We start from the raw sequence: 26067 nt of genomic DNA on the forward strand, positions 1-26067 counted from the left end.
TTGTATGGCGGCATTATTTATGCACCGTCCAATGAATGGCGGTTGAGAAAATGGGCACCAAAAGGTACGACACAGGGCTGGACCTACACTGGGTGATGCCCTGTTACATGAGTGCCTTGGTACTTCAATGTGTGCTGTGCCGTACTACACTTACCCTGCGCAGAACACTCAGCAGGGGTCTTAGGAGCCGGATCCCAGCAATGGACTTGCCAACCGGGGGGAGCAGCCTCGTGAATAATATCAGACATAGGGACTCGTGTTGAAAAGTAAACACCCCCTTAACCCAGGAGATCGGTGGGTTTCGATTCCCGGCACCCTTGTCCATTGGCTGTTTTGAAGCGCCCATGCATCACATTCATCGCTCACACGGTCTTGGTGCAAGCGAACAGTATTGAGCTGCAATACCAAGCACCGCCACTACACAACGTACAGCGCTCTCCTTGGTATCCTGTGAAGAAGCCACATCGACCCCTTCAAACAGTTGATCGCCAAGGGTGCTGAGAGTCCCTTCAACAGGATGATCAGAGTGGTAGTCCCTTCCCTTCCCTTCCCCCACACACTGATGAAGGAGGAAGAGGTCCTCTATAAAAACCCTCCATTGTTGGAGGGAAGCCAGGTGAGTGTAATACGGTCCCGGTTTTATATTAGGGCTGTGGGACCTGGACCTAAGAGGACACTGCCCTTTGGTGACTGTTGGCAGATCTGCTCATATCTGGAAGCCATGTTCCTGGGAGCAGGTGGCGCGTGTTTGATCCCCCCCACCCTGGAGTAATACATACTAATAAATATTTATTCAGAGGGAATTCTGGGAGTGTGGTAAACAGGCTTGTTAACCCCTTCCCTGCCCCAGAGCTGTCCATGTGGCACTGAAACGCTGCACGGATTTTAAGAAATCTCATTTGCACGCTGCGAATTTATGTCAACTTATTAGGTAGTGTTCTTCCATTGAGGATCTCTCACTTTGCAATGCACGGGGTGAAATTCGCAAATGTGCAAAAGTGGGCATTTCTGGGAGGGCTGGAATAAAAGGTATTGTGGAATGGAGGGATTCAAATGATGTGAGTTATGATTTTGATCACCTGACAGGGGGTCCATAGCTACCCATCGGGTGGCCTATTACATGTGCGCTTGGCAGCTGAAGGCATTTGTATTGGTCCCGTGTTCATATGTGCCCGCATTGCTGAAAAAAAATGATGTTTTTATATATGCAAATGAGCCTCTAGGAGCAACGGGGGCGTTGCCATTACACCTAGAGGCTCTGCTCTCTCTGCAATGGGCACTCCAGCTCCGCTTTAATTGACAGGACCAAGCAATGAAAAACGTCATCACACCTGGCCCTGTCAATCAAAGTGCAGAGGTCGTGGCAGTTGCAGAGAGAGCAGAGCCTCTAGGTGTAATGGCAACGCCCCCGTTGCTCCTAGAGGCTCATATGAACATGGGACCAACAAAGATGCCTTCAGCTGCCAAGCGCACAGATAGTTTCATAGGTACAAAACTGCTGACAGATGCCCTTTAGGGTGGAGGTTTCCAACCTGTATCTCCCCAGATGCTGCAAAACTCTAACTCCCAGCATGCCATGACAGCCTGAAGCTGTCAGGACATGCTGGGTGTTGTAGTTTCGTAACAGTCGGAGAGGCACTGCTCTACGGCTATGGTCCCCGCAGCTAATAAAGTGCTGTTGTCTCTAAAGACTGCTTACTGCTCTCTCACGCTGAGTTCACACTTTCACTTGATTAAGGACAAAAGATCTTTATCCCTCATCACCAAATGTGTTTCGTCGGAGGCCGCTAAAAGCCCTCGCCGCGCCAGCGCTTCACTCGCACAGTATTCGTACAGATAGAGACGTTATCCGAGATGCTGCAGACATGGCTGTATTAAAATCTCAGCGGTCACATCATGAGTTCACGACGAGGCATTAGCTTGGCGCAGCCCCAAGCTCCAATTCTGCCTGTGCTTCGCTCCTTCCATTAGCCGAGGCCGGTACATTGACGACGTTTTTTACCCTTTCTTTTCACTTGTGACACAGGCCGAGCACTGACGCCATCTGTCGTCAACACATTTGTATGGACCTTTTTGTGCTTTCGGAAAACTGGGAAGTCAACCTGGAAGAGGAGAACAGATGGGGGATGACCCATCATGTGTCACTTCAAAAAGCCAATGACTGTGTTGTAGTTATTGTGTATCTTTCTATGGAACCCTCCGTTACACATTGGTTTTCTAGATGCAGTATATTGTGTGGGTGTTCTATCATGTTATGCATGGGGAGTGACTATCAGTGGAAGCAGCCATCATGAATTCTTAAAGGGGTTGACCGCTTTATTTATATTGATGACCTATCCTCGGGATAGGTCATCTATATCCGATTGACGGGGGTCTGACTCCCGGCACCCTCGCCGATCAGCTGTTTGAAGAGAAGGCCACGCTCTGTGCCAGCGCTGCCTCATTGATAACTTCCTGTTCCTTCCTTCGAGTACAGAATAGCTAGAAAGAGTATCTCTGTATCTGGAGGACCTGGCAAGTCAGCAAGATCAGAAGTTGGCAACTTCCAGAACTCCAGCTGTTGTGAGACTACAACTCTCAGCATGCTCAGTTTGCTTCTGTGGGAGCTCCAAGAAAAGCCAAGCAAGTATGCATGTTGGGAGTCTTGGTTTCACCACAGCTGGAGTTGCCAGAGGTTGCTCATCCTTGAAGTGGTCAATTAATTTCAATGAGAACGATGTAATACCATGTTACTCCTGTGGGGGTGCTGCAGGGAAATTAAACACTTCATAGAGATTCTAGTCGATCGCTACTGATTTCAACCTTTTCCATCACCATTTTAACACTTGTGATCAAAAATACACATTTTGAGATTCTAATGAATGAAATACACTGATGTGCATCTCCTCGGGTTGTAAGACAGGAGCTAATAAAATATGAAGACCTCTCGGTGTAGGGACGGGATGGAGCTTGCATTGAGAGGGTTGAACTCTCTATGTGTTGCCTAAATGCTGATCATGTATGATCCTCCATGACATGCAGTCCAACATCTAACTCTACCTGTCCTTTACCCAGGCGTGGAAGAAACGTTGGTTCATCCTGAGAAGTGGACGCATGAGTGGAGATCCCGACGTCCTGGAATATTATAAGAATGACCACTCCAAGAAACCCATCCGGGTCATCAACCTCAGCTGCTGTGAACAGGTGGACTCTGGGCTGACCTTCAATAAGAAGGAACTGCAGGACAGCTACGTCTTCGACATAAAGACCAGCGACCGGACGTTCTACCTGGTGGCCGAAACGGAAGACGAAATGAACAAGTGGGTGCGGAGCATATGTCAGATCTGTGGATTTAACCAGTCTGATGAAGGCTCAGGTAGGAGGATCTGTATGTATAACGTTTGCAGGTACTTTGCTGCTTAGAGTCTGATTTCTGCTCCAGTCACAGACAGTTACGCTGAATGTAATCTCTGGATGTGAATGGAGTATAAGAATGAAACCAGATTACAGATGCAGTTCCAGGCCTGACCATGGGTGCATCATGTGCAGAACTCCCAACTTCTGAAAACCACAAGAGGGGGCAACAGCATTTTTTACACTAAAGCCATAAAGTCCCACCTCCAACTCCACCCGAGGCTTAGCTATACATGCCCAATCCCACCCAGACTCATTTTTGCCTCACACTGTGGTTATTCTCTCTTAGTACTCCCACACAGTATACTCCTTTAGCGTCCCATTCACAGTAGTGATGCCCCTTTTGTGCCCCAACACATAATGCCACATTAGTGCCCTCCACACAGTATTTATGCCCTGCTAGTGCCCCCACACAGTATTTATTCCCTGCTAGTGCCCCCACACAGTATTTATGCCCTGCTGGTGCCCCCACACAGTATTTATGCCCTGCTAGTGCCCCCACACAGTATTTATGCCCTGCTAGTGCCCCCACACAGTATTTATGCCCTGCTGGTGCCCCCACACAGTATTTATGCCCTGCTAGTGCCCCCACACAGTATTTATGCCCTGCTAGTGCCCCCACACAGTATTTATGCCCTGCTAGTGCCCCCACACAGTATTTATGCCCTGCTAGTGCCCCCACACAGTATTTATGCCCTGCTAGTGCCCCCACACAGTATTTATGCCCTGCTGGTGCCCCCACACAGTATTTATGCCCTGCTAGTGCCCCCACACAGTATTTATGCCCTGCTGGTGCCCCCACACAGTATTTATGCCCTGCTGGTGCCCCCACACAGTATTTATGCCCTGCTCGTGCCCCCACACAGTATTTATGCCCTGCTAGTGCCCCCACACAGTATTTATGCCCTGCTGGTGCCCCCACACAGTATTTATGCCCTGCTGGTGCCCCCACACAGTAGTTTTTCCCCTTAATCCTGTAGACAGTAGTTTTGTCTGGTTGGTGCCCCCACATAGTAGTTATACTCCATTAGTGCCCCACACAGTATTTATGCCCTGCTAGTGCCCCCACACAGTATTTATGCCCTGCTGGTGCCCCCACACAGTATTTATGCCCTGCTGGTGCCACCACACAGTAGTTTTTCCCCTTAATCCTGTAGACAGTAGTTTTGTCTGGTTGGTGCCCCCACACAGTAGTTATACTCCATTAGTGCCCCACACAGTAGTTATGCTCCAGGGGTGGGTTCAGATGCACAGCTGCCAAGAGTGCGAGAGGGCCCACACAGCTTGGACTGGTCTACTGGTGGGGCCCCCTTCCTGAACTTCAGACTGAAAGATAATGTGCTGCTCAGGGGCTGATTCATAGGAGGGCTGACGGGTTTTAGTGTAATAAGCTCTCCTGGTCAGTAAGGCTGTGTCCACAGCGTCTGATTTTTACAAAATTGTGGCAAAAAACACCACATTTTGCCACAATTTTCTCAAAATGGGACCTTGTGGACCCAGCCTTACTGACCAGGAGTGCTGATTGGTCTAAAAACTGTCACTCAAAAGTGCTGACAGGCTCTCCTCCAATGAGCCAGCACTGCTTATCAGTGAGGAAGGAAGGACCCACTGCTGCTGTGCGGAGCCTGAGCCCTGCTACAGAGAGGGGGAGGAGCCTGAGCCCTGCTGCAGAGAGGGGAAGGAGCCTGAGCCCTGCTGCAGAGAGGGGGAGGAGCCTGAGCCCTGCTGCAGAGAGGGGGAGGAGCCTGAACCCTGCTGCAGAGGGGGAGGAGCCTGAGCCCTGCTGCAGAGAGGGGGAGGAGCCTGAACCCTGCTGCAGAGAGGGGGAGGAGCCTTAGCCCTGCTGCAGAGAGGGGGAGGAGCCTGAGCCCTGCTGCAGAGAGGGGGAGGAGCCTGCAAGAACCAGCAATACAGAGCCAGGAGGTGAGGAAGGGGCACTGGCAACATGAATGGGTCCGCATCCGTGATGCGGGGTGCACACGGCTGGCGACCGTGGATTGCCGACCCACCATTTGCGGGCCGCAACACGGCCAATGCCGCCCAACGGCCGCGTGCATGAGGCCTTATGCACGTATTGTATATGTTTACGGCTGTATGTGTGGTTTGCGGAGGGGAAGGGAGCCAGGCACTTTCTTTGCACAGGGGCCCTCTGCTGTCTGTGTCCGCCCCTGCCCTCTTCATAGTATAATGCCATCTTAGTTTCCTTCTTTGTGCCTCCACACATTAGTTATGCCCCCTTACAGTAGTGCTGCGTCCTTTGTGCCCCCCTTAGATCCCCCCTTTACAGTAGCACTGCTCCTGTATTGTTACTAGAATAAAACAGTAATACTCACCTAGCCCCGTTCTCCCGGAACACATCATACTCTCCCCAGCAGCAGGTGTATAAGGCTAGGTCTACGCAACGACATGTGTCGCGCGACAGATAGGGCACAACTACACTGCAACATTTGTCGCACCGATGTCGCGCGTCAATTTTTATAATGATAGTCTATGGTGTCGCAATGTGACATACTGCGACAGTCGCAGAAAAATCCATCTCGCAGCATGTCGCAGTGCAACACCATAGACTATCATTATAAGCCTTACTCACACCTACACCACACCTGATCTCTATGAAGGCACTGACAAAATTCCTAGTGGATGTCTTATCCTCAGAATCTCTCAGTAGTGCAGCCTCAGGCTATTGGCCTGTCACTTCATAGTATCTCAAGCGATCATACCAAGAGTTCTTGTTTATTATTTTTTTATAATTTTTTTTTTCTAATAGTTTTTTTTTGTGTGCACTTGTCAGTCCTTGTTACACAGTGACACGCTGCTGATGGTCTAGGCTTGTTTTATGGGCTTCTTGAATAATTGAGATGCTGCAGGAGGCCCTGACACTTCTCAGGGAAGTATGATGGACTCTCTCGGGCGCTGCCCGTCACTTGCACGTTATGACAAGAAAACATTGGCCTGGTTTCATCATTTCTAGCAAAGCTGGCACTTCGCAGCTTGCTGCAATTAATATACAGGTCAGCGGTTCCCATTAGCTGCGAGGAATGAACGTGAACATCTTTCCTGCACGTAGCGGCACACCCAGGGGTTTACAGTGGAAGACCTTACACGTAACTTGCAGAAGTTGTCCTTTGACTTAATATAATGGACACGATGGGGTCAAAAGTATGTGCACCCCTCGTGAGTATGGCCACATCTAGGGGTAGTAATGGCTCTGGTGCAAATGGGTACAAGACCTAAGTCTTTCCTTGGAACATGTCGGTGAGGCACAAGAACTGTTCGTTGACAGAGCCAGGGGCGTAGCTATAGGGGGTGCAGAACTCTTGCACCAGGGCCCATGAGCCATCAGCTACGCCCCTGGACAGAGATGTTCATTTGATGAAGTATCGGTGGCTGAGCAGATGCACACCATGCCATACTCAATACCAGGTGTAAGCTGCTAAAGCCATCACTACTGGAGCAGGTCAGGCTAGTGGTATGGGCTCCTCAATCTCAATAATCTGGCAATCTGACCACGGTTTGATACTATTGTGTTGAGCTGGGCTTTGTCTTGATATGAAGCAGAGACTGGAATAGAGAGGGGGCGCTCTTCAGTCAAACATACCCCGTATCTCTGACTGCCGCCCTAGGGACTGGTATTCTGTGAATGAATGCTCACTTTGAGGAGTGCACACAAGAGGGGCGAGAAGGTCCAGCTAGATCAGCAGGACCTAACATTGCAGCTGAGAGGGCACACTCCTCTGCCTTGGGGTTCCCTTCACGTAGTGGGTAACCCTTGCCGTGATCCATGTAGCTGAGAAGGTATAAGTTGAAATTGTGGGCTACTGGTAAATCTGGAAGGGGTTCCCACAGGGTCAGCATCCATAATCTCAGGTCAAACCACTTCGGCAGTGATTATTCCTGTTCCATACTGACCCAACACTGCATTTGGAAAATTTGGGGCATGGAAGCCCAGCAAGGTCCCAATCCCAACCCTCCCAGGAATGCCTACTTATGAGCCCTGCCCATTTCTGAAACCCTGAATTTGCCAGGGCTGTTCCTGAAAATTATGGACTGTTGTTCTCACCTTCCCTTGTTATAGTGGTCCCCTCCAAAGTCCCCTCCAAATGGGGTTGTCTTCTGCTGGATTTTTGGGGACCTTCTAGTAGTGACCTATTATTATGTTAAGGGCCCCTGGAGGATCCTCTCGTACTATGATGGAGCAGTCTGACCCCAGGAGGATCCTCTCGTACTATGATGGAGCAGTCTGACCCCAGGAGGATCCTCTCGTACTATGATGAAGCAGTCTGACCCCAGGAGGATCCTCTCGTAGTATGATGGAGCAGTCTGACCCCAGGAGGATCCTCTCGTACTATGATGGAGCAGTCTGACCCCAGGAGGATCCTCTCGTATATGATGGAGCAGTCTGACCCCAGGAGGATCCTCTCGTACTATGATGGAGCAGTCTGACCCCAGGAGGATCCTCTCGTACTATGATGGAGCAGTCTGACCCCAGGAGGATCCTCTCGTACTATGATGGAGCAGTCTGGCCCCAGGAGGATCCTCTCGTACTATGATGGAGCAGTCTGGCCCCAGGAGGATCCTCTCGTACTATGATGGTGCAGTCTGACCCCAGGAGGATCCTCTCGTACTATGATGGAGCAGTCTGGCCCCAGGAGGATCCTCTCGTACTATGATGGAGCAGTCTGACCCCAGGAGGATCCTCTCGTACTATGATGGAGCAGTCTGACCCCAGGAGGATCCTCTCGTACTATGATGGAGCAGTCTGACCCCAGGAGGATCCTCTCGTACTATGATGGAGCAGTCTGACCCCAGGAGGATCCTCTCGTACTATGATGGAGCAGTCTGACCCCAGGAGGATCCTCTCGTACTATGATGGAGCAGTCTGGCCCCAGGAGGATCCTCTCGTACTATGATGGAGCAGTCTGGCCCCAGGAGGATCCTCTCGTACTATGATGGAGCAGTCTGGCCCCAGGAGGATCCTCTCGTACTATGATGGAGCAGTCTGACCCCAGGAGGATCCTCTCGTACTATGATGGAGCAGTCTGACCCCAGGAGGATCCTCTCGTACTATGATGGAGCAGTCTGACCCCAGGAGGATCCTCTCGTACTATGATGGAGCAGTCTGACCCCAGGAGGATCCTCTCGTACTATGATGGAGCAGTCTGACCCCAGGAGGATCCTCTCGTACTATGATGGAGCAGTCTGACCCCAGGAGGATGCTCTCGTACTATGATGGAGCAGTCTGACCCCAGGAGGATCCTCTCGTACTATGATGGAGCAGTCTGACCCCAGGAGGATCCTCTCGTACTATGATGGAGCAGTCTGACCCCAGGAGGATCCTCTCGTACTATGATGGAGCAGTCTGACCCCAGGAGGATCCTCTCGTACTATGATGGAGCAGTCTGACCCCAGGAGGATCCTCTCGTACTATGATGGAGCAGTCTGACCCCAGGACTTCTGAATTGTTACGTTGTTTGTTTTGTTGAAACATTTGATAAAAATAAAAATAAATTATATTGTTACAAAATCTCCTTCCCTGGAGGGCTCATCTGTGAAGCTCTCTCTGCTGCAATTAATTAATCATTTCTGGAAGAGCACCTTCCTCCGCTGGTATTCACCGGGTAGCAGTCATACGTGAAATTGTCAAACTCGCTGTGCATGTTGTAGGCGCTTTACTCAGCGCATCGTTAAACTGTCCGTGACAACACGTGCGAGGAGCGCATGACTGCGGACAGGACTCGTAGCCCGTCTGTGCACCTGGATAGCTGGTACATACAAGACGGCAACAGGAACACTTACTAAAACTGCTCTCTGCCTGTCTGGCACCTTTTAACCCCTACATTGCCCAACAATATGATAGCATAATAATAATATTGTAAAAATTCCTTTAATCTGGAATGAGACAGTCTAGGATAGTCAGGCACTTACAGTGGACTCCTAGGCAGTTACTGTGACAGGTCACAGTAGGAGTTGCACATTGATACATCTTTCTGCATTATATACCAGTGCTGTAATCCCAATTCTGTTGGTTGTTATTGGAAACAGTCAGCAAGTCTGTGACCTGACACACCGCTAACCGCTTAGCTGACCACCTATGATGCAGAGCTTTTCCTAGATCAGGTTATACTACAGTGCCTGGTGTGAGGGAAACGCATTTCAGGATAGAAATCACCAGGGAAGTTCTGTGCAGACACTGAACAAGGAGGGGGTGATGGAGATGTCAGCTGTGAATACTACAGGATAAGCAATGTATGTACACAGTGACTCCACCAGCAGAATAGTGAGTGCAGCTCTGGAGTATAATACAGGATGTAACTGAGGACCAGTACAGGATAAGTAATGTATGTACACAGTGACTGCACCAGCAGAATAGTGAGTGCAGCTCTGGAGTATAATACAGGATCAGTACAGGATAAGTAATGTAATGTATGTACACAGTGACTGCACCAGCAGAATAGTGAGTGCAGCTCTGGAGTATAATACAGGATGTAACTCAGGATCAGTACAGGATAAGTAATGTAATGTATGTACACAGTGACTGCACCAGCAGAATAGTGAGTGCAGCTCTGGAGTATAATACAGGATGTAACTCAGGATCAGTACAGGATAAGTAATGTAATGTATGTACACAGTGACTGCACCAGCAGAATAGTGAGTGCAGCTCTGGAGTATAATAATGGATGTAACTCAGGATCAGTACAGGATAAGTAATGTAATGTATGTACACAGTGACTGCACCAGCAGAATAGTGAGTGCAGCTCTGGAGTATAATACAGGATGTACCTCAGGATCAGTACAGGATAAGTAATGTAATGTATGTACACAGTGACTGCACCAGCAGAATAGTGAGTGCAGCTCTGGAGTAAAATACAGGATGTAACTCAGGATCAGTACAGGATAAGTAATGTAATGTATGTACACAGTGACTGCACCAGCAGAATAGTGAGTGCAGCTCTGGAGTATAATACAGGATGTAACTCAGGATCAGTACAGGATAAGTAATGTAATGTATGTACACAGTGACTCCACCAGCAGAATAGTGAGTGCAGCTCTGGAGTATAATACAGGATGTAACTCGGGATCAGTACAGGATAAGTAATGTAATGTATGTACACAGTGACTGCACCAGCAGAATAGTGAGTGCAGCTCTGGAGTATAATACAGGATGTAACTCAGGATCAGTACAGGATAAGTAATGTAATGTAATGTACACAGTGACTGCACCAGCAGAATAGTGAGTGCAGCTCTGGAGTATAATAATGGATGTAACTCAGGATCAGTACAGGATAGGTAATGTAATGTATGTACACAGTGACTGCACCAGCAGAATAGTGAGTGCAGCTCTGGAGTAAAATACAGGATGTAACTCAGGATCAGTACAGGATAAGTAATGTAATGTATGTACACAATAACTGCACCAGCAGAATAGTGAGTACAGCTCTGGAGTATAATACAGAATGTAACTCAGGAGGAGTACAGGATAAGTAATGTAATGTATGTACACAGTGACTCCACCAGCAGAATAGTGAGTGCAGCTCTGGAGTAGAACACAGGATGTAACTCAGGATCAGTACAGGATAAGTAATGTATATAATAGTACTTAGCATTTTTATTATATACCAGTATCTTAGAGAAGATACAATTTAATAACTCTGTAATGATAAAATCAACATCCTTGTAACAATTTGTGCTTCAGTTCCTTAGCGTCACAGCTTTCTGTCAGTGAATGGAAAGTCACACCCATGATATGAACACAAATGAATTCACAATTAAATTCCCCTATGTTGTAACTAGTGTTGGGATTTGTGATGACTCGATCAGACCTCTCCTCTATGGATGGAGAATATGAGCTCATTCTGAATGTGGGTGACCCATGACCTCCCCCAGTATGGTGCTTGGGGTGTGTGAAGTTCTACCATAGATGATGAGAGCAGTTATCTGTAAGAGGTTTCCCTGCCCATCCTCAATCACATTCCTGCTTCACATGTCGTTCCTTTCTAGATGTCTTCTGTAAATATTTAAAGGTTATTATTAATCCATGGTGGAGATAGGAAAGCTGCGTCTCGGGGTCTTACTGGTCTTACTGGTCAGTGTGGAGCAGATGCTGAAAATAGAAGAAAACTTTGTGTGAGTCACAATCACAGTACATACCTCCCAAGATGAAGCCGGGGGTCCACACTATCTCTCTATAACACTGGAAACCCCCCTAACAAAAGTGAATCCTTTTATGTGGAAGAGTTCTGCTGATTTCTATAAAAAAAAAATCTATTCTTTTCGATTTGCAACATCCCTGCTTGTTGTCTGTGAATGGAGACATTGCAAGTCTATATTCATTACCTACAAGTTTGCAGACCCCTAGAACCCTCACAGCAGTCGGTTTGTTTGTATCCAGTCTGGACGATCCACAATCTGGACTTCACTAATGCATTTCACCTACACTGATACATTGTAACAACTATGTGTACAGAAGGGACTATAGTGCAGTAGGTTTTATTACAGAGAAATGTTTAAACCGAACTCAACTGAAACAAACTCCCAGCTGTGAAGAGTATGAGGTATGAACAGTTCTCAGTCTCAAGAATGTGCCCATTCACTGACAGCAAGACAATATCTTGTAAATAGCAGAGGAATTCAACATATGTGTCTTAGCTCAATGTGTCTGATCTGAGGAATTGATGTACCGAAGGGTTAAAGACCAGTTCTATTCATCTGAATGGGGTCGTTTCTGCAGCAGGTGCATGGATTTCTGCAAGTCTCATGCAGGAGAATGGCCATATGTGAATTCACCCTAATCCTATCATGTGAGATACTGTCTGCTGAGATACTGTATCTAATCCTATCCTGTGTGATACTGTCTGCTGAGATACTGTATCTAATCCTATCCTGTGTGATACTGTCTGCTGAGCTGTGTATCTAATCCTATCATGTGTGATACTGTCTGCTGAGCTGTGTATCTAATCCTCTCCTGTGTGATACTATCTGCTGAGCTGTGTATCGAACCCTATCCTGTGTGATACTGTCTGCAGAGCTGTGTATCTAATCCTGTCCTGTGTGGTACTGTCTGCTGAGCTGTGTATCTAATCCTCTCCTGTGTGATACTATCTGCTGAGCTGTGTATCTAATCCTATCCTGTGTGATACTGTCTGCAGAGCTGTGTATCTAATCCTGTCCTGTGTGGTACTGTCTGCAGAGCTGTGTATCTAATCCTGTCCTGTGTGGTACTGTCTGCTGAGCCTGTATCTAATCCTATCATGTGTGATACTGTCTGCTGAGCTACTGTATCTAATCCTATCCTGTGTGATACTGTCTGCTGAGATACTGTATCTAATCCTATCCTGTGTGATACTGTCTGCTGAGATACTGTATCTAATCCTTTCATGTGTGATACTGTCTGCTGAGATACTGTATCTAATCCTTTCATGTGTGATACTGTCTGCTGAGCTACTGTATCTAATCCTATCCTGTGTGATACTGTCTGCTGAGCTACTGTATCTAATCCTATCCTGTGTGATACTGCCTGCTGAGCTGCTGTATCTAATCCTATCGTGTGATACTGTCTGCTGAGCTGTGTATCTAATCCTATCCTGTGTGATACTGTCTGCTGAGCTACTGTATCTAATCCTATCCTGTGTGATACTGTCTGCTGAGCTACTGTATCTAATCCTATCCTGTGTGATACTGCCTGCTGAGCTGCTGTATCTAATCCTATCGTGTGATACTGTCTGCTGAGCTACTGTATCTAATCCTATTATGTGTGATACTGCCTGCTGAGCTGTGTATCTAATCCTATCCTGTGTGATACTGTCTGCTGAGCTACTGTATCTAATCCTATCCTGTGTGATACTGTCTGCTGAACCTGTGTATCTAATCCTATCCTGTGTGATACTGTCTGCTGAGCTACTGTATCTAATCCCTTCATGTGTGATACTGTCTGCTGATCTGTGTATCTAATCCTATCCTGTGTGATGCTGTCTGCTGAGATACTGTATCGAATCCTATCATGTGTGATACGGTCTGCTGAGATACTGTATCTAATCCTATCCTGTGTGATACTGTCTGCTGAGATACTGTATCGAATCCTATCATGTGTGATACGGTCTGCTGAGATACTGTATCTAATCCTATCCTGTGTGATACTGTCTGCTGAGCTGTGTATCTAATCCTATCCTGTGTGATACTGTCTGCTGAGATACTGTATCGAATCCCATCGTGTGATACTGTCTGCTGAGCTACTGTATCTAATCCCATCATGTGTGATACTGTCTGCTGAGATACTGTATCTAATCCTTTCATGTGTGATACTGTCTGCTGAGATACTGTATCTAATCCTATCGTGTGATACTGTCTGCTGAGCTGCTGTATCTAAGCCTAATGTGTGTGATATTGTCCGCTAAGCTGCTGTATCTAAGCCTATTATGTGTGATACTGCCTGCTGAGCTGGTATATCTAAGCCTTTTAAGTTAGATACTATCATCCAGAACCATTCATTATCCATCACAGCTTAAAAAAAAAAAATCCTGGGAAAACTCTGTAAAATGCTGCAGGTTGGTAATTAGGGGCCCTGAGACATTACAACCCCCCCTGCTCTAAATGCCGGGTCCCCCCGCTCTACCCCACCCCCCAGCCCTGTCCAGAGGGTCCACTATTCCCCCAATAATGCTCCTTCACAATCCCCTCTGAAGATCCGCGCCCTCATTATTCCTCCGTTCTCTCTGCCATAAGCCGGAACTGAGGCTCTTCCTGCTCAGCGAGGAGGGCAAGGAAAGCTTTAAGGACGTGGGGCCGACTTGGCCTGGGCCCCTCCAGAGTCCCTAGAACATGTCTCTCTGTGCTATTTTCCTTGGTAAAGGGATTTTTCCGGGATTTGAAAAACGTGGAAACAGCGCCACTACCTGTCCACGCGTCGAATTATAGCTCAGCCCTATTCACTGTAATGGAGCTGATCCGCAATACCAGACCCAACCTGTGGACAGGTGTGGCGCTGTTTCTGGAAGAAAGCAGCCATGTTTTTCTGATCCTGATCTCTTTTTTAATATCAGAAAATCTGCTTTTAAAGGGAAGGGACTCCTGAAAATAACCCTTCTACACTGAGGAATTGCATCTTAAGCCATTGCTTTGCATATCTGCATGGGTTTCAGTGGGAGCCATACCTGTCATCTCTGTATAGTACCTGGCATGTGGGAAGATACTGGGATGCGCTCCCACTGACCTAGATGAAACTTGACCGAGCTTCTGTTTCTAATTACTGATCTCCTGCCGATTAAAGAGGACGCCGATGCGGAGTGTTCCTTTAAGGAAAGGCACCGTGGCCGTGGGATGTGCTGCAGAAATACACAAAATAATCTGCCAAAAATCATACGAGCTAGACTTAACAGCTGAGAGCGGTGAGCGGCCAATTAAAGCCCACACATGCTGCTAGAGACTTCTCCAAAGTGCGGTTACATCAGGGTACGCAGTGCTAGACGTCTCAGGGCCTGGCAGCTGCCAGCTCCAGCCTTCCCTGAGCATGACCGTTGGCTGCCCCGGCAGAAGAAGATGATCTTCCATGACTCTGTGTCGGGGCATTGACCTTCAGAACAAGGCTTGATGTTCAGAAGAGTCAATCAAAACGTACAGCCGGGGATAGAGGGTCACGTGGCACTCATGTCTGGATGTTAGGTCAGTCTATAGCTATATAGCGCCCAACGCTGCCCACCTTGTGCCCCTATGCGAAGTGCGCGGGTGGAGGTACGGGTTCTTTTGATGGCATGAAAGGAGCCATGCTGAACAATATATTACACATGGTCACTCCACAGGAGGGCACTCGCACTTGATCAGTTTGCATTAACACATTCACACCGTCCGTACGCTTGACAGTTACTACACACAAGAGAAGGGTATAGCATTCTTGCTGGTTACAATCTTCTAAAGGGCACCCTACACTTATTGCTTGCACATTCTCTTATCGGTTACAAGTCTGCAGTCTGACTCGAGAAGCATATTGGTACTCATGTACAGGCACTCTCTCTTTACTATTCCAATCCATTATAGACTATGCTAGTCCCAAGGAGGACCTCCCTGATCCAGGAGTCGCGTCGTAGACCTCACTAGGCAATAAGTGCCTCAGCTTGGGGTCTCCACGTCCATGCAGCTTGTCACACTTGTCCTGAGCATAATTGCTCCCTCTGCTCCAGTGTTCCCAGGAACTGATGCAATGACCAAGGGTTTGGCTTCTCTTCAGGCCCATCAATCATCATAGTAGGTCTGGTATTCTCTCTGGACTGTGCGCCAGTCATCTTCCTTGCATGCCTGCAGCTGTTTCTCTCTTATGTGGCCTCCTGGCCTCTCTTCCTTTCTTCTCTTGCTGCAGCAGGAACTGACTAGTGCTCACCCCCAGCTGGAAAGTGAGTGCACCCCAAGCGCCTGAACTGAGGAACTTGCCACTAAGCGATGACACAATGACCAGCGTCACTGCTCCCATGACAAGTGGGGCTGGACTTCTCCCTACTCTACTAGCTGATCAGGTGAAGATCTTGCCGCGTCATGGAGATGCCCGCATCCTCCTCCTGTTTTGTGCAGAGCGGCAGGACTATCACAGAATGGCTTCCCACCTGCGGCATACATGCACCGCGCAGGACGGGAACATCTTAGGCTACTTTCACACTCGCGTTTTGTGCTGATCCGTCATGGACGGATTCGTTCATATAATACAACCTTCTGCATCCGTTCAGAACGGATCCGTTTGTATTATCTTTAACATAGCCTAGACGGATCCGTTTTCTATTGTGCCAGATTGTGTCAGTGAAAACGGAATCGTCCCCGTTGACTTACATTGTGTGCCAGGACGGATCTGTTTGGCTCAGTTTCATCAGACGGACACCAAAACGCTGCAGGCAGTGTTTTGGTGTCCGTCTCCAAAGCGGAATGGTGACTGAACGGAGGCAAACTGATGCATCCTGAGCGGATCCTTTTCCATTCAGAATGCATTGGGGCAAAACTGATCCGTTTTGGACCGCTTGTGAGAGCCCTGAACGGATCTCGGAAACGGAAAGCCAAAACGCCAGTGTGAAAGTAGCCTTAAAGGGGTTCTCCGGGAATTAAGAAAATGAAAATGCTTAAATATTACTTTACTCTAAATATATTCCCAAATAACTTTCATTAGTTATAATGGCTCGTTTTGTCTGGGGAGCAATCATCAGGAGAAACAAAATGGCACCATCTTATTATTACACGCACAACCTGTCCTAACCACACAGGAGAACAAGACATCCTCCTCTCTGCTTGTCAGGGATTATAATCCTGAATACAGCTGATCTTCAGCTAAATCTCTGTAGGAATGGAGCTCATAAGGAGACATGAAGTACAGAGAGGATGGACAGGACAGACTGTGGTAATGGAGACTGCATACAAGAGCTGCTGCTCATTACTACATCACCACACTCCTCTCTGAACTTCGTGTCTCCTCATGAACTCCATTCCTATAGAGATTCAGATGAAAATCTTATCTGTATAATATCTGGACCATAATCCCTGAAGAGCAGAGAGGAGGAGGATGAGGCAGCTCTTTAACTCAGTGTTGTGAAGTCGCTTGTCCTCCTGTGTGATTAGGACAGGTTTTGTGTGTACTAATAGGACGGCGGCCATTTTATTTCTCCTAATGATTGCTCCCCTGACAAAATGAGCCATTATAACTAATGAAAGGTATTTTGGAATATATTTATCATCAAGTAATATTTAAGTATTTTCATTTTCTTAATTCCCGGAGAAGCCCTTTAAGGTAGACAACCCCTGTAAGTTATCACAGTGCAGACAAGACACAATCAGTAACCGAGTCAGCTCTGCTACATCCATACATATACATTAACCACTGTGTCGGTTGTTATTTCGGCATCAACGGAACAAATGCCGACAGATACGCAGGATAACAAGTGACTCTGTCGCCATGTTTACCCCATGAAGTTCTGATATCGGACATCTCTATAAATATTCCCCAAATAACAAGACCTTTTTCCGGAGAACAAAGTCGTCCCCCCATCGAGTATTGTTTCCCGTTCCACTGTCTTGTCAACAAGTCGACAGGATTTAGTCCATTTCCTGGGAAGATGTCTGAATAGACCGGTCTCACAGTTGGAAATGTTTTTGGAAATCTTTGCATAGGAAGTCGTCTCCCCCCCCCCCCCCCCCCCTCCCCCAGACTGACAGGCACTAGCGATGTCCTCCGATCCAGTAACGCACATGGCAGGAAAGGGTTATTTTGCTGACGGCTATGTGGAACATTCCTTGGCTCGGAGAGATATTAGAAAGCATTGTGAGGTTGGGATACTATTTAAAGGAGCAGGAGCGTTTGAGGTTTTTTGGGTGGCATTAGGTCCACAATTGCCTATCTAGGGGCCCTACGGTGTCCATGTAGAACAGAACCTGAATATGGACGCCTGGCTCCATGATTGTTATTGCCCAGAATGCTCCGTTGGAGGCGGGGCTTATTCAACCCTCCCATAGAAATCAGTGGAACCTGAAAATCCATCTCTGTTCCGGCTCCAGTAAAGTATTAATTTGGGGTTGAAGAAAGTAGACACATCCAGAGGCTACGAACCTGGGCTGATCCTATGCTGCTCGCAACAGGTGCAGGCCTCGTTACAGTGTATCAGAGCTCTCGGTTTTACCCTACACCTCAGCCAGCTATACATAAACAGGACAAGCTTTCTGCCCAAAAATGTAGCTATAAGGGGGTGCAGAGAGAGAATTGACGCCCAGGCCTTGAGGGGCCCCATAGGTCCTCCTCACACCAGTATTACAAATGGCACATGGTAGGTGGGGCCTCTGGATCTACATGTCCTCTCTGTGGTCATGTGACACATCATGGCGGACCTAGTACTTTGCACAGTTGAGGGTTTGCAACAATTGTATCCAGTCCGGACAATCCACGTATCTCTGGTCCACATTGTTTGTTGCAATGTATCAGGGGATTGTCCAGACTAGATACAACTGTAACCGCGAGGTTTCGGCCCCTGGATGTATTCGCTGACAGCAAGCAGAGTAGATGAAGAATTTTAATAAAAAAGGATACGAGAAAGTTGCAGGGCTCGGCCAGCGGAAGGGTTAAACCTGCAAGAGTGCGGTGGTGACATTTCGTTAGATGCTTGAGCTGCCGCTTTTAATGAGCAGAAAGTTGTTTTTTTTTACCTTGGCGTTTCGCAAGTGGGCGGATAGATTAGCCGCACAATCTCGCCTTTTCACACCCCTGTCTCCAGAGCCCCGAACGCGGAGAGGAAATGAAGTGAATGTTCTAATCCGCAGGGTTCACGGGAACGCCGAGTGTGGGAGTGGGAACCGGGGGGAAGAAATCGCTTCTACTTGTCGTATGATCTTTAGTTCTGGGGGGGAATAGAAATATATTATTCTTAGGCCTCATGCACACGAACGTATATTCTTTCCGTTTTTTTTGCGGACCGTATAAGGAACCATTCATTTTAATGGGTCCGCAAAAAAAACGGAAGTTACTCCGTGTGCAGTCCGTATTTCCGTTCCGCAAAAAAATGGAATATGTCCTATTATTGTCCGCATTACGGACAAGGATAGTATGGTTCTATTAGGGGCCGGCTGTTCCGTTTTGCAAAATACGGAATGCACACGGACGTCATGCGTATTTTTTGCAGATACGTTTTTTGCGCACCACAAAATACATATGTTCATGTGCATGAGGCCTAAAGGCTGGTAATGAGTTCCTATCAGTACACTGAGCTATAGACATGGATTACGTACAATCTTCATCATTCATTATGGTTTTCCAATTTGTCCGTAAAAAATGTTAGCCGTCCGTGATTTTGTGGAATACGTTTTCCAGAAAAAGAAAAATTCTGGTTGCCAATCCTAGCGTGGAATCCCCACCAACTTACCTTCTACTTTTAACCCTTTTAGAGAGTCCTCTAGTTTAGAAAACCCATTTCCATGCACCAGTGATGGCTAACCTCCGACATTCCAGCTGTGGTGAAACTACGACTCCCAGCATGCTCCATTCATTTCTATGGAGTTCTGAGAACAGCCAAGCAAGTGTGCATCTTGGGAGTTGTAGTTTTACCACGGCTGGAGTGCCGGAGGCTAGCCATCACTGCGGCATACACCCTACTGGTGAATAATGAGTTAATGGAAGGGATGCGGCCTCTGATCAGGGTATAGAGTGGCTATAAAGGGGGCCTCTTACTTTTGGAGGCCCCGACCTGTCCACTGATCGAATAGGCACGGTGTAATGTTTCATATTCCCTGTGGTGGCGCTGCAGAGAAATGAAATGCAACAAAAAAGAAAAATGGCAGAATTGCGTCCTCCCCCCTCCCTTTAAAAAAAACGAACAAAAAAAACGACTAAAATTAGTTTATTTTTTTAATTTTTTTTACTGAAATACAAAACTGCATTTTCAGCTTGTGCTTTTTGGCACTGCCCCACTCCAAAGACTATGCAAAAAAACGTACTGAGCTGTTATTTGATGCTTCCCATTGACTTCAATGAGAGTTTCAGAGCAAATTTTGCCCCAAGAGAGGGCATGCCAAGGGGGTGGGGAGGGGGGGGGGGCGAGGTCTGACCCGAGTGCCGGCTATCGGAGAGGAGATGCTGGATACAATGAGTGCTTCCATGAATTCAGAAGCGCTTATTGCTAGAGTGCAGGAAAGCTGGCGGTCCTTTCACTTACTGACCGCTCAGCTCCCCGCACTCCTTCACCCTTCAGTTCTGCAGGCACAGACCGCACTGCTGGACTGTGTAAGACGGAATCTGCCTGTGCTCCTCCCACACACTGCGGCAGCGCGATCTGTGCCTGCAGGGGATCTGATCATCAGGAACGGGACAGGGTGAGTAGTTTTTTACTTTATTAACACTGAGTGGGCACAATGTGAGCATTACTACAGTAAGGGGGCACAGAGAGGGCATAACTACTGTGAAGTAGGCACAATATAGGGAATTACTACTGTGAGGGGGGCATAATGTTTTAAAGAATGGGGATTGCCAGAGAAAGCACCTGCCCAGGTGCCAAACACCTTAGGCACGCCACTGGGGCTTTCCACAGGGAAACAAAAAGCAAGCATCGAATCCCATTGAAATAAATTGGAGGCTGTTTTGAGGCGTTTTTTTTAAGCTGATTTTGAGGCGGAAACGCACCAAATTCCATGTGAACTCACCCTAAGGCCTCATGCACACGACCGTAGTTTGGGTCCGCATCCGAGCCGCCGTTTTTTTGCGGCTCGGGTGCGGACCCTTTCACTTCAATGGGGCTGTAAAAGATACGGACAGCACTCCGTTGCTCCGTTCCGTGGCCCCGCAAAAAAAAAAAAAAGTCCTATTCTTGTCTGTTCTGCGGGCAAGAATAGGCATTTCTACAATGGGGCGCCCCTTCCGTTCCGCAAATTGAGGAAGGCACAAGGGGCGGCTTCCGTTTTTTTTGCGGAGCCGTGGTTTGCAGACCGCAAAAAAACGGAACGGTCGTGTGTATGTAGCCTTAGGGAAAATTTTTAGAGGAGGAGGAGGAGGGGTAAACTTCCAGTAATGAAGTGGTTAACTTTCTAGTACAAATAAAAAATAAAAAAAAAGTTTTAATGTACGTTTGGAATGCGCCATTAATGAATGAAGGTCGTCCCAGTGCGAGGCTTGTCTCACCGTAATAATAATAATAACCATATTTTTCGCCACTTACTGTCAGGGGGGGGGGGGGGATAATACTGCCACCATTGTGACAACTCCAGCTGCCTCCAATTTTGGGTTTTATTAAATACATTTTGGGTACGGCGGACTCTGAGAACGCCTGCTGTAATGGTTCCCAGTCTAATAAGAATCACACTGACGGGAATTATTTTCTATCTTTTTTCTTTTTAATGAATGTGAATCATCTCGGGCGGCATCTGCTTTACTTTTACTTATTGTTTACACAGGGACAATTAGTGACTTTCTGGGACTGATGAAGCTGTCGGGGACATAGCGATAGAGGTTGAAGTACAGCGGGAGAGCATAGGAGTGATAGGAGCAAGAATGGTGGTTGTAGTTGTAACTCACTCTGACGCTCCCCTGCAGTGAAGGGACGGGTGCACCTTTTATTCCCTTTGGTGCACACCCTGGTTCTGGGGGTTCCTCCTGCCTGATGCTGGTCCGGGGTGCTCTTGATGGTGACGAGTTGTAAGGTCCCTGGCAGGAGGTGGATGCTGACGACGTCGGTACCGGGTTACGAGTTGAACAGTTCTCTACTGATGAATAAGTTCAGTTCTCATGGCTACACCATGCCTGCCTGGACCGTACCGCCGGCAGGAGGGGACTGGTGGAGCAGGGAGCTGGTGACTCCATGAGTCACCATCGGCAGTTAGGGGATGGAGCAGCCGTCCCAGGACCGTGGTACAGATGGCAAAATTTGGGACGAGCGCCGAGGACTTCTCCCTCGATCCACCTCACAGAAGTTAATCCGCACAGCTACGTTGACCCTGTCTGAAATTCTAGGAGGCGCTTCCACTTTACAGTCCTATTATTCTACATTCGGAGGTGCACCACACATGAGGCCAGGTGAGGCGTCGTTACAGTTTTCGCCTCCGGCAGTAGAAAGGCTCGGTGCACCCTTCCCTACATTATTTGATTAAAGCCTAAAACTGCCTGCCGGCCCTAAAGCCTGGCTCAATTTCCTGGTATGGCCACTAGGGATGAGCGAATCGACTTCTTCGGATGAAAACGTCCGAAGTCGATTCGCGTAAAACTTTGTTCTAATACTTGTACTGTAGAGTCTTAATAAATCTCCTCCGCTGGGTTTATAATGGAAGCCATGGCGCTAATCTAGATCCATCATACAATAGATCCACATGGAACCCGTTACCGTTAAATGCATCCGGAACGTTTCCATCAAGGTTTTTACCGCGGCAAGGACAGCGCAGTTACGCTTTTTACTATACAGCAGCCCATTGCGAAAAATAACGTAAAACGTGGCACAAATACAAAAAATACATCTAAAGCGCTGTTCGCATTTCTATGGGAAATTCAATCATATTTCAGGGGGACGAAGCGCAACACTGCCCTATTTTATCTCTCCGAAAATGACGGACGGGCCGCCGACTGACCCATTATATGGGCTCCATCGCATCACACGACGGGTCTCCTGAGATGGAGCCGAAATGTGAACAGTGCCTAAGGCTGCCTTCACACTTTTCCGGTCTTGACATCTCAATAGTGGAAAAAACGTTTCCGCTTAGTCCTTAGTTCCATTCTGAATGGAAAGAGATCCGTTCAGGATGCGTTTTTTTTTTTCATTTTGATTTCACACAACCGCATACTAACGGAACGGATGCATCCTGATGTGCAAAATCAAAACGGATCCGTTTAATTCCAGATCTCGATACCGGAATTAACAACAACGCAAGTGTGAAAGTAGCCTAAAATAAAGTAGTAATCCTATAATAATCACCATTACAATAGTGACCCCTACAGGCCACTCGTCATCACTACATTGCATATGAACGGACTTTTTATGCCTTTTTCTTCTATAGTTTAGACTTTTAGATAATTTTTTGTCACTTTTACATATCTGCAACTTGTATTCCAAGAAATAAATTGTTCTACAGTTTATCGCCTGACATTTTTTTGAATTTATTAATTCATTTATAAAGAAACTAGTTTATTTTAGACCTGATTTTGAGTAAATTTGGTTGAGGTCTGATGCAAAAAGACTAAGAAAACACTAACCAGAAAGCAAATGACCAGAGCCAGCTCTACGGAAATAGTGAACAAGCATGGAGTGCTGGAGGATTCCAGCTCTGAAGCCTGCAGAACTGTGAATAAAACTCTAGGATGTAATACCAGCTGTAAGTCAGGGTTGGTTTCTGTTCCAGGTGGCGGGGGGGCGTGCAAAGAATGTAGCGCTAAATCAGCTCTTTGGCCCCTTCATACTCCGATTCTGTGGCGGGACCCTACTGATCATAAAGTGATGACGTATCTTAGAACTAAGGTGGGAATACCCCTTTAAAAGAAACTATTGTGAAGCGGCCAATCAGATGCTAGCGCTTACTTTTCAAGGGCCGTCTGAACAATGAGAGATGGAATCTGATTGGTTGCTTTCGGCTCCTGCTCTGCTTTTTTTTTTTGGCAGTGAGTATATACCGTATACTCCTTCCCTCAAAGCATAGCACGTACCTCAGATTTCCTAGCCTGGGCCCTATGACTGCACAGAGAACCAGGCCAGACACAGCATCACCGCATACATCAGTGCACATAATGGTTCTCTCGTTGCAAATTACATCCGGACGGAATGATTCATGACTGCTGCATTACACATCCATAATCTGGTTTATACCGCTGCGCAATTATACTCCGATCATTTACCGGAACAGCAGATATTATGTATAATGGATTGTAAGAAAGAAGAAGAGCACATGTGGGGGGACTGAGCATAGCCACTGCGACGGGGAGCAAATATAGGGGGGCAGTCATAAGTGTATCATCACAGCGGAATCAGACTGTACTGCACAGCATAGTCTTATACATAGGAGTAGTATTATAGCAGTTATATCCTTGTACTTAGGGGCAGTATTATAGTAGTTATATTCTTGTACATAGGAGCAGTATTATAGTAGTTATATTCTTGTACATAGGAGGCAGTATTATAGTAGTTATATTCCTGTATATAGGAGCTGTATTATAGTAGTTATATTCTTGTACATAGGAGCAGTATTATAGTAGTTATATTCTTGTACATAGGAGCAGTATTATAGTAGTTATATTCTTGTACATAGGAGGCAGTATTATAGTAGTTATATTCTTGTACATAGGGGCAGTATTATAGTAGTTATATTCTTGTACATAGGGGCAGTATTATAGCAGTTATATTCTTGTACATAGGAGCAGTATTATAGTAGTTATATTCTTGTACATAGGAGCAGTATTATAGTAGTTATATTCTTGTACATAGGAGCAGTATTATAGTAGTTTATATTCTTGCACATAGGAGCAGTATTATAGTAGTTATATTCTTGTACATAGGAGGCAGTATTATAGTAGTTATATTTTACTACATAGGAGCAGTATTATAGTAGTTATATTTTACTACATAGGAGCAGTATTATAGTAGTTATATTCTACTACATAGGAACAGTATTATAGTAGTTATATTCTTGTACATAGGAGACAGTATTATAGTAGTTATATTCTTGTACATAGGAGCAGTATTATAGTAGTTATATTCCTTTACATAGGAGCAGTATTATAGTAGTTATATTCTTGTACATAGGAGCAGTATTATAGTAGTTATATTCTTGTACATAGGAGCAGTATTATAGTAGTTATATTCTTGTACATAGGAGACAGTATTATAGTAGTTATATTCTTGTACATAGGAGCAGTATTATAGTAGTTATATTCCTTTACATAGGAGCAGTATTATAGTAGTTACATTCTTGTACATAGGAGCAGTATTATAGTAGTTATATTCTTGTACATAGGAGACAGTATTATAGCAGTTATATTCTTGTACATAGGAGCAGTATTATAGTAGTTATATTCCTGTACATAGGAGCAGTATTATAGTAGTTATATTCTTGTACATAGGAGCAGTATTATAGTAGTTATATTCTTGTACATAGGAGCAGTATTATAGTAGTTATATTCTTGTACATAGGAGCAGTATTATAGCAGTTATATTCTTGTACATAGGAGCAGTATTATAGTAGTTATATTCTTGTACATAGGAGCAGTATTATAGTAGTTATATTCTTGTACATAGGAGGCAGTATTATAGTAGTTATATTCTTGTACAGAGGAGGCAGTATTATGGTAGTTATATTCCTGTACATAGGAGCAGTATTATAGTAGTTATATTCTTGTACATAGGAGCAGTATTATAGTAGTTATATTCTTCTACATAGGAGCAGTATTATAGCAGTTATATTCTTGTACATAGGAGCAGTATTATAGTAGTTATATTCTTGTACATAGGAGACAGTATTATAGCAGTTATATTCTTGTACATAGGAGCAGTATTATAGTAGTTATATTCTTGTACATAGGAGCAGTATTATAGTAGTTATATTCCTGTACATAGGAGCAGTATTATAGTAGTTACATTCTTGTACATAGGAGCAGTATTATAGTAGTTATATTCTTGCACATAGGAGCAGTATTATAGTAGTTATATTCTTGTACATAGGAGGCAGTATTATAGTAGTTATATTCTTGTACATAGGAGTAGTATTATAGCAGTTATATTACTATACATAGGAGGCAGTATTATATTCTATTATTTTTGCTAACCAGTTTCTCATCCTCTCTTGCAGACTCCTTAAGAAACGCGCAATCTGTGAATCATGGTCCAAGGTCCTCCCCTGCGGAATTTAGCTCCACCCACCACTTACTCAGGGAAAGAAAGTCGTCTGCTCCCTCCCACTCCAGCCAGCCCACCCTCTTCACGTTTGAACCATCATCTAACCACATGCATCATACAACTCTGTCAGCTAGCGCTCCTCAGGATTACTTATTCCTTCACCAGTGTATGAGCCGGAAAACAGAGAATATGAGGTAAGTCCAGCGTCTTAATGCTTTTGGGTACCTATGGTTCTGTATAAGTCTTTACCTCCTATGTTGTTTTTCTACATGTTTCCTTTATAAGTCTATTAGGTGACCGCTATAATCAATAGCTGAGTTGTCTATTGTCTGAGATACAGTGGTGTAAAATCCACCCTCTGTCTCAT

General features: G+C 46.1%; 1 protein-coding gene across 1 annotated transcript in view; it reads left to right on the forward strand.

The window, feature by feature from the left end:
• The window catches only part of GAB2 (GRB2 associated binding protein 2), a 109191-nt gene that overhangs the window by 72884 nt on the left and 10240 nt on the right, over positions 1–26067 (forward strand). Inside the window, exons 2-3 of the mRNA XM_040422647.1 lie at positions 3055–3355; positions 25654–25894. Coding sequence (XP_040278581.1) covers positions 3055–3355; positions 25654–25894 — 542 coding nt within the window. The remainder of the gene's footprint in view (positions 1–3054; positions 3356–25653; positions 25895–26067) is intronic.

This window comes from Bufo bufo, chromosome 3 (assembly GCF_905171765.1).
Source record: "Bufo bufo chromosome 3, aBufBuf1.1, whole genome shotgun sequence".
Classification (NCBI taxonomy): domain Eukaryota; kingdom Metazoa; phylum Chordata; class Amphibia; order Anura; family Bufonidae; genus Bufo; species Bufo bufo.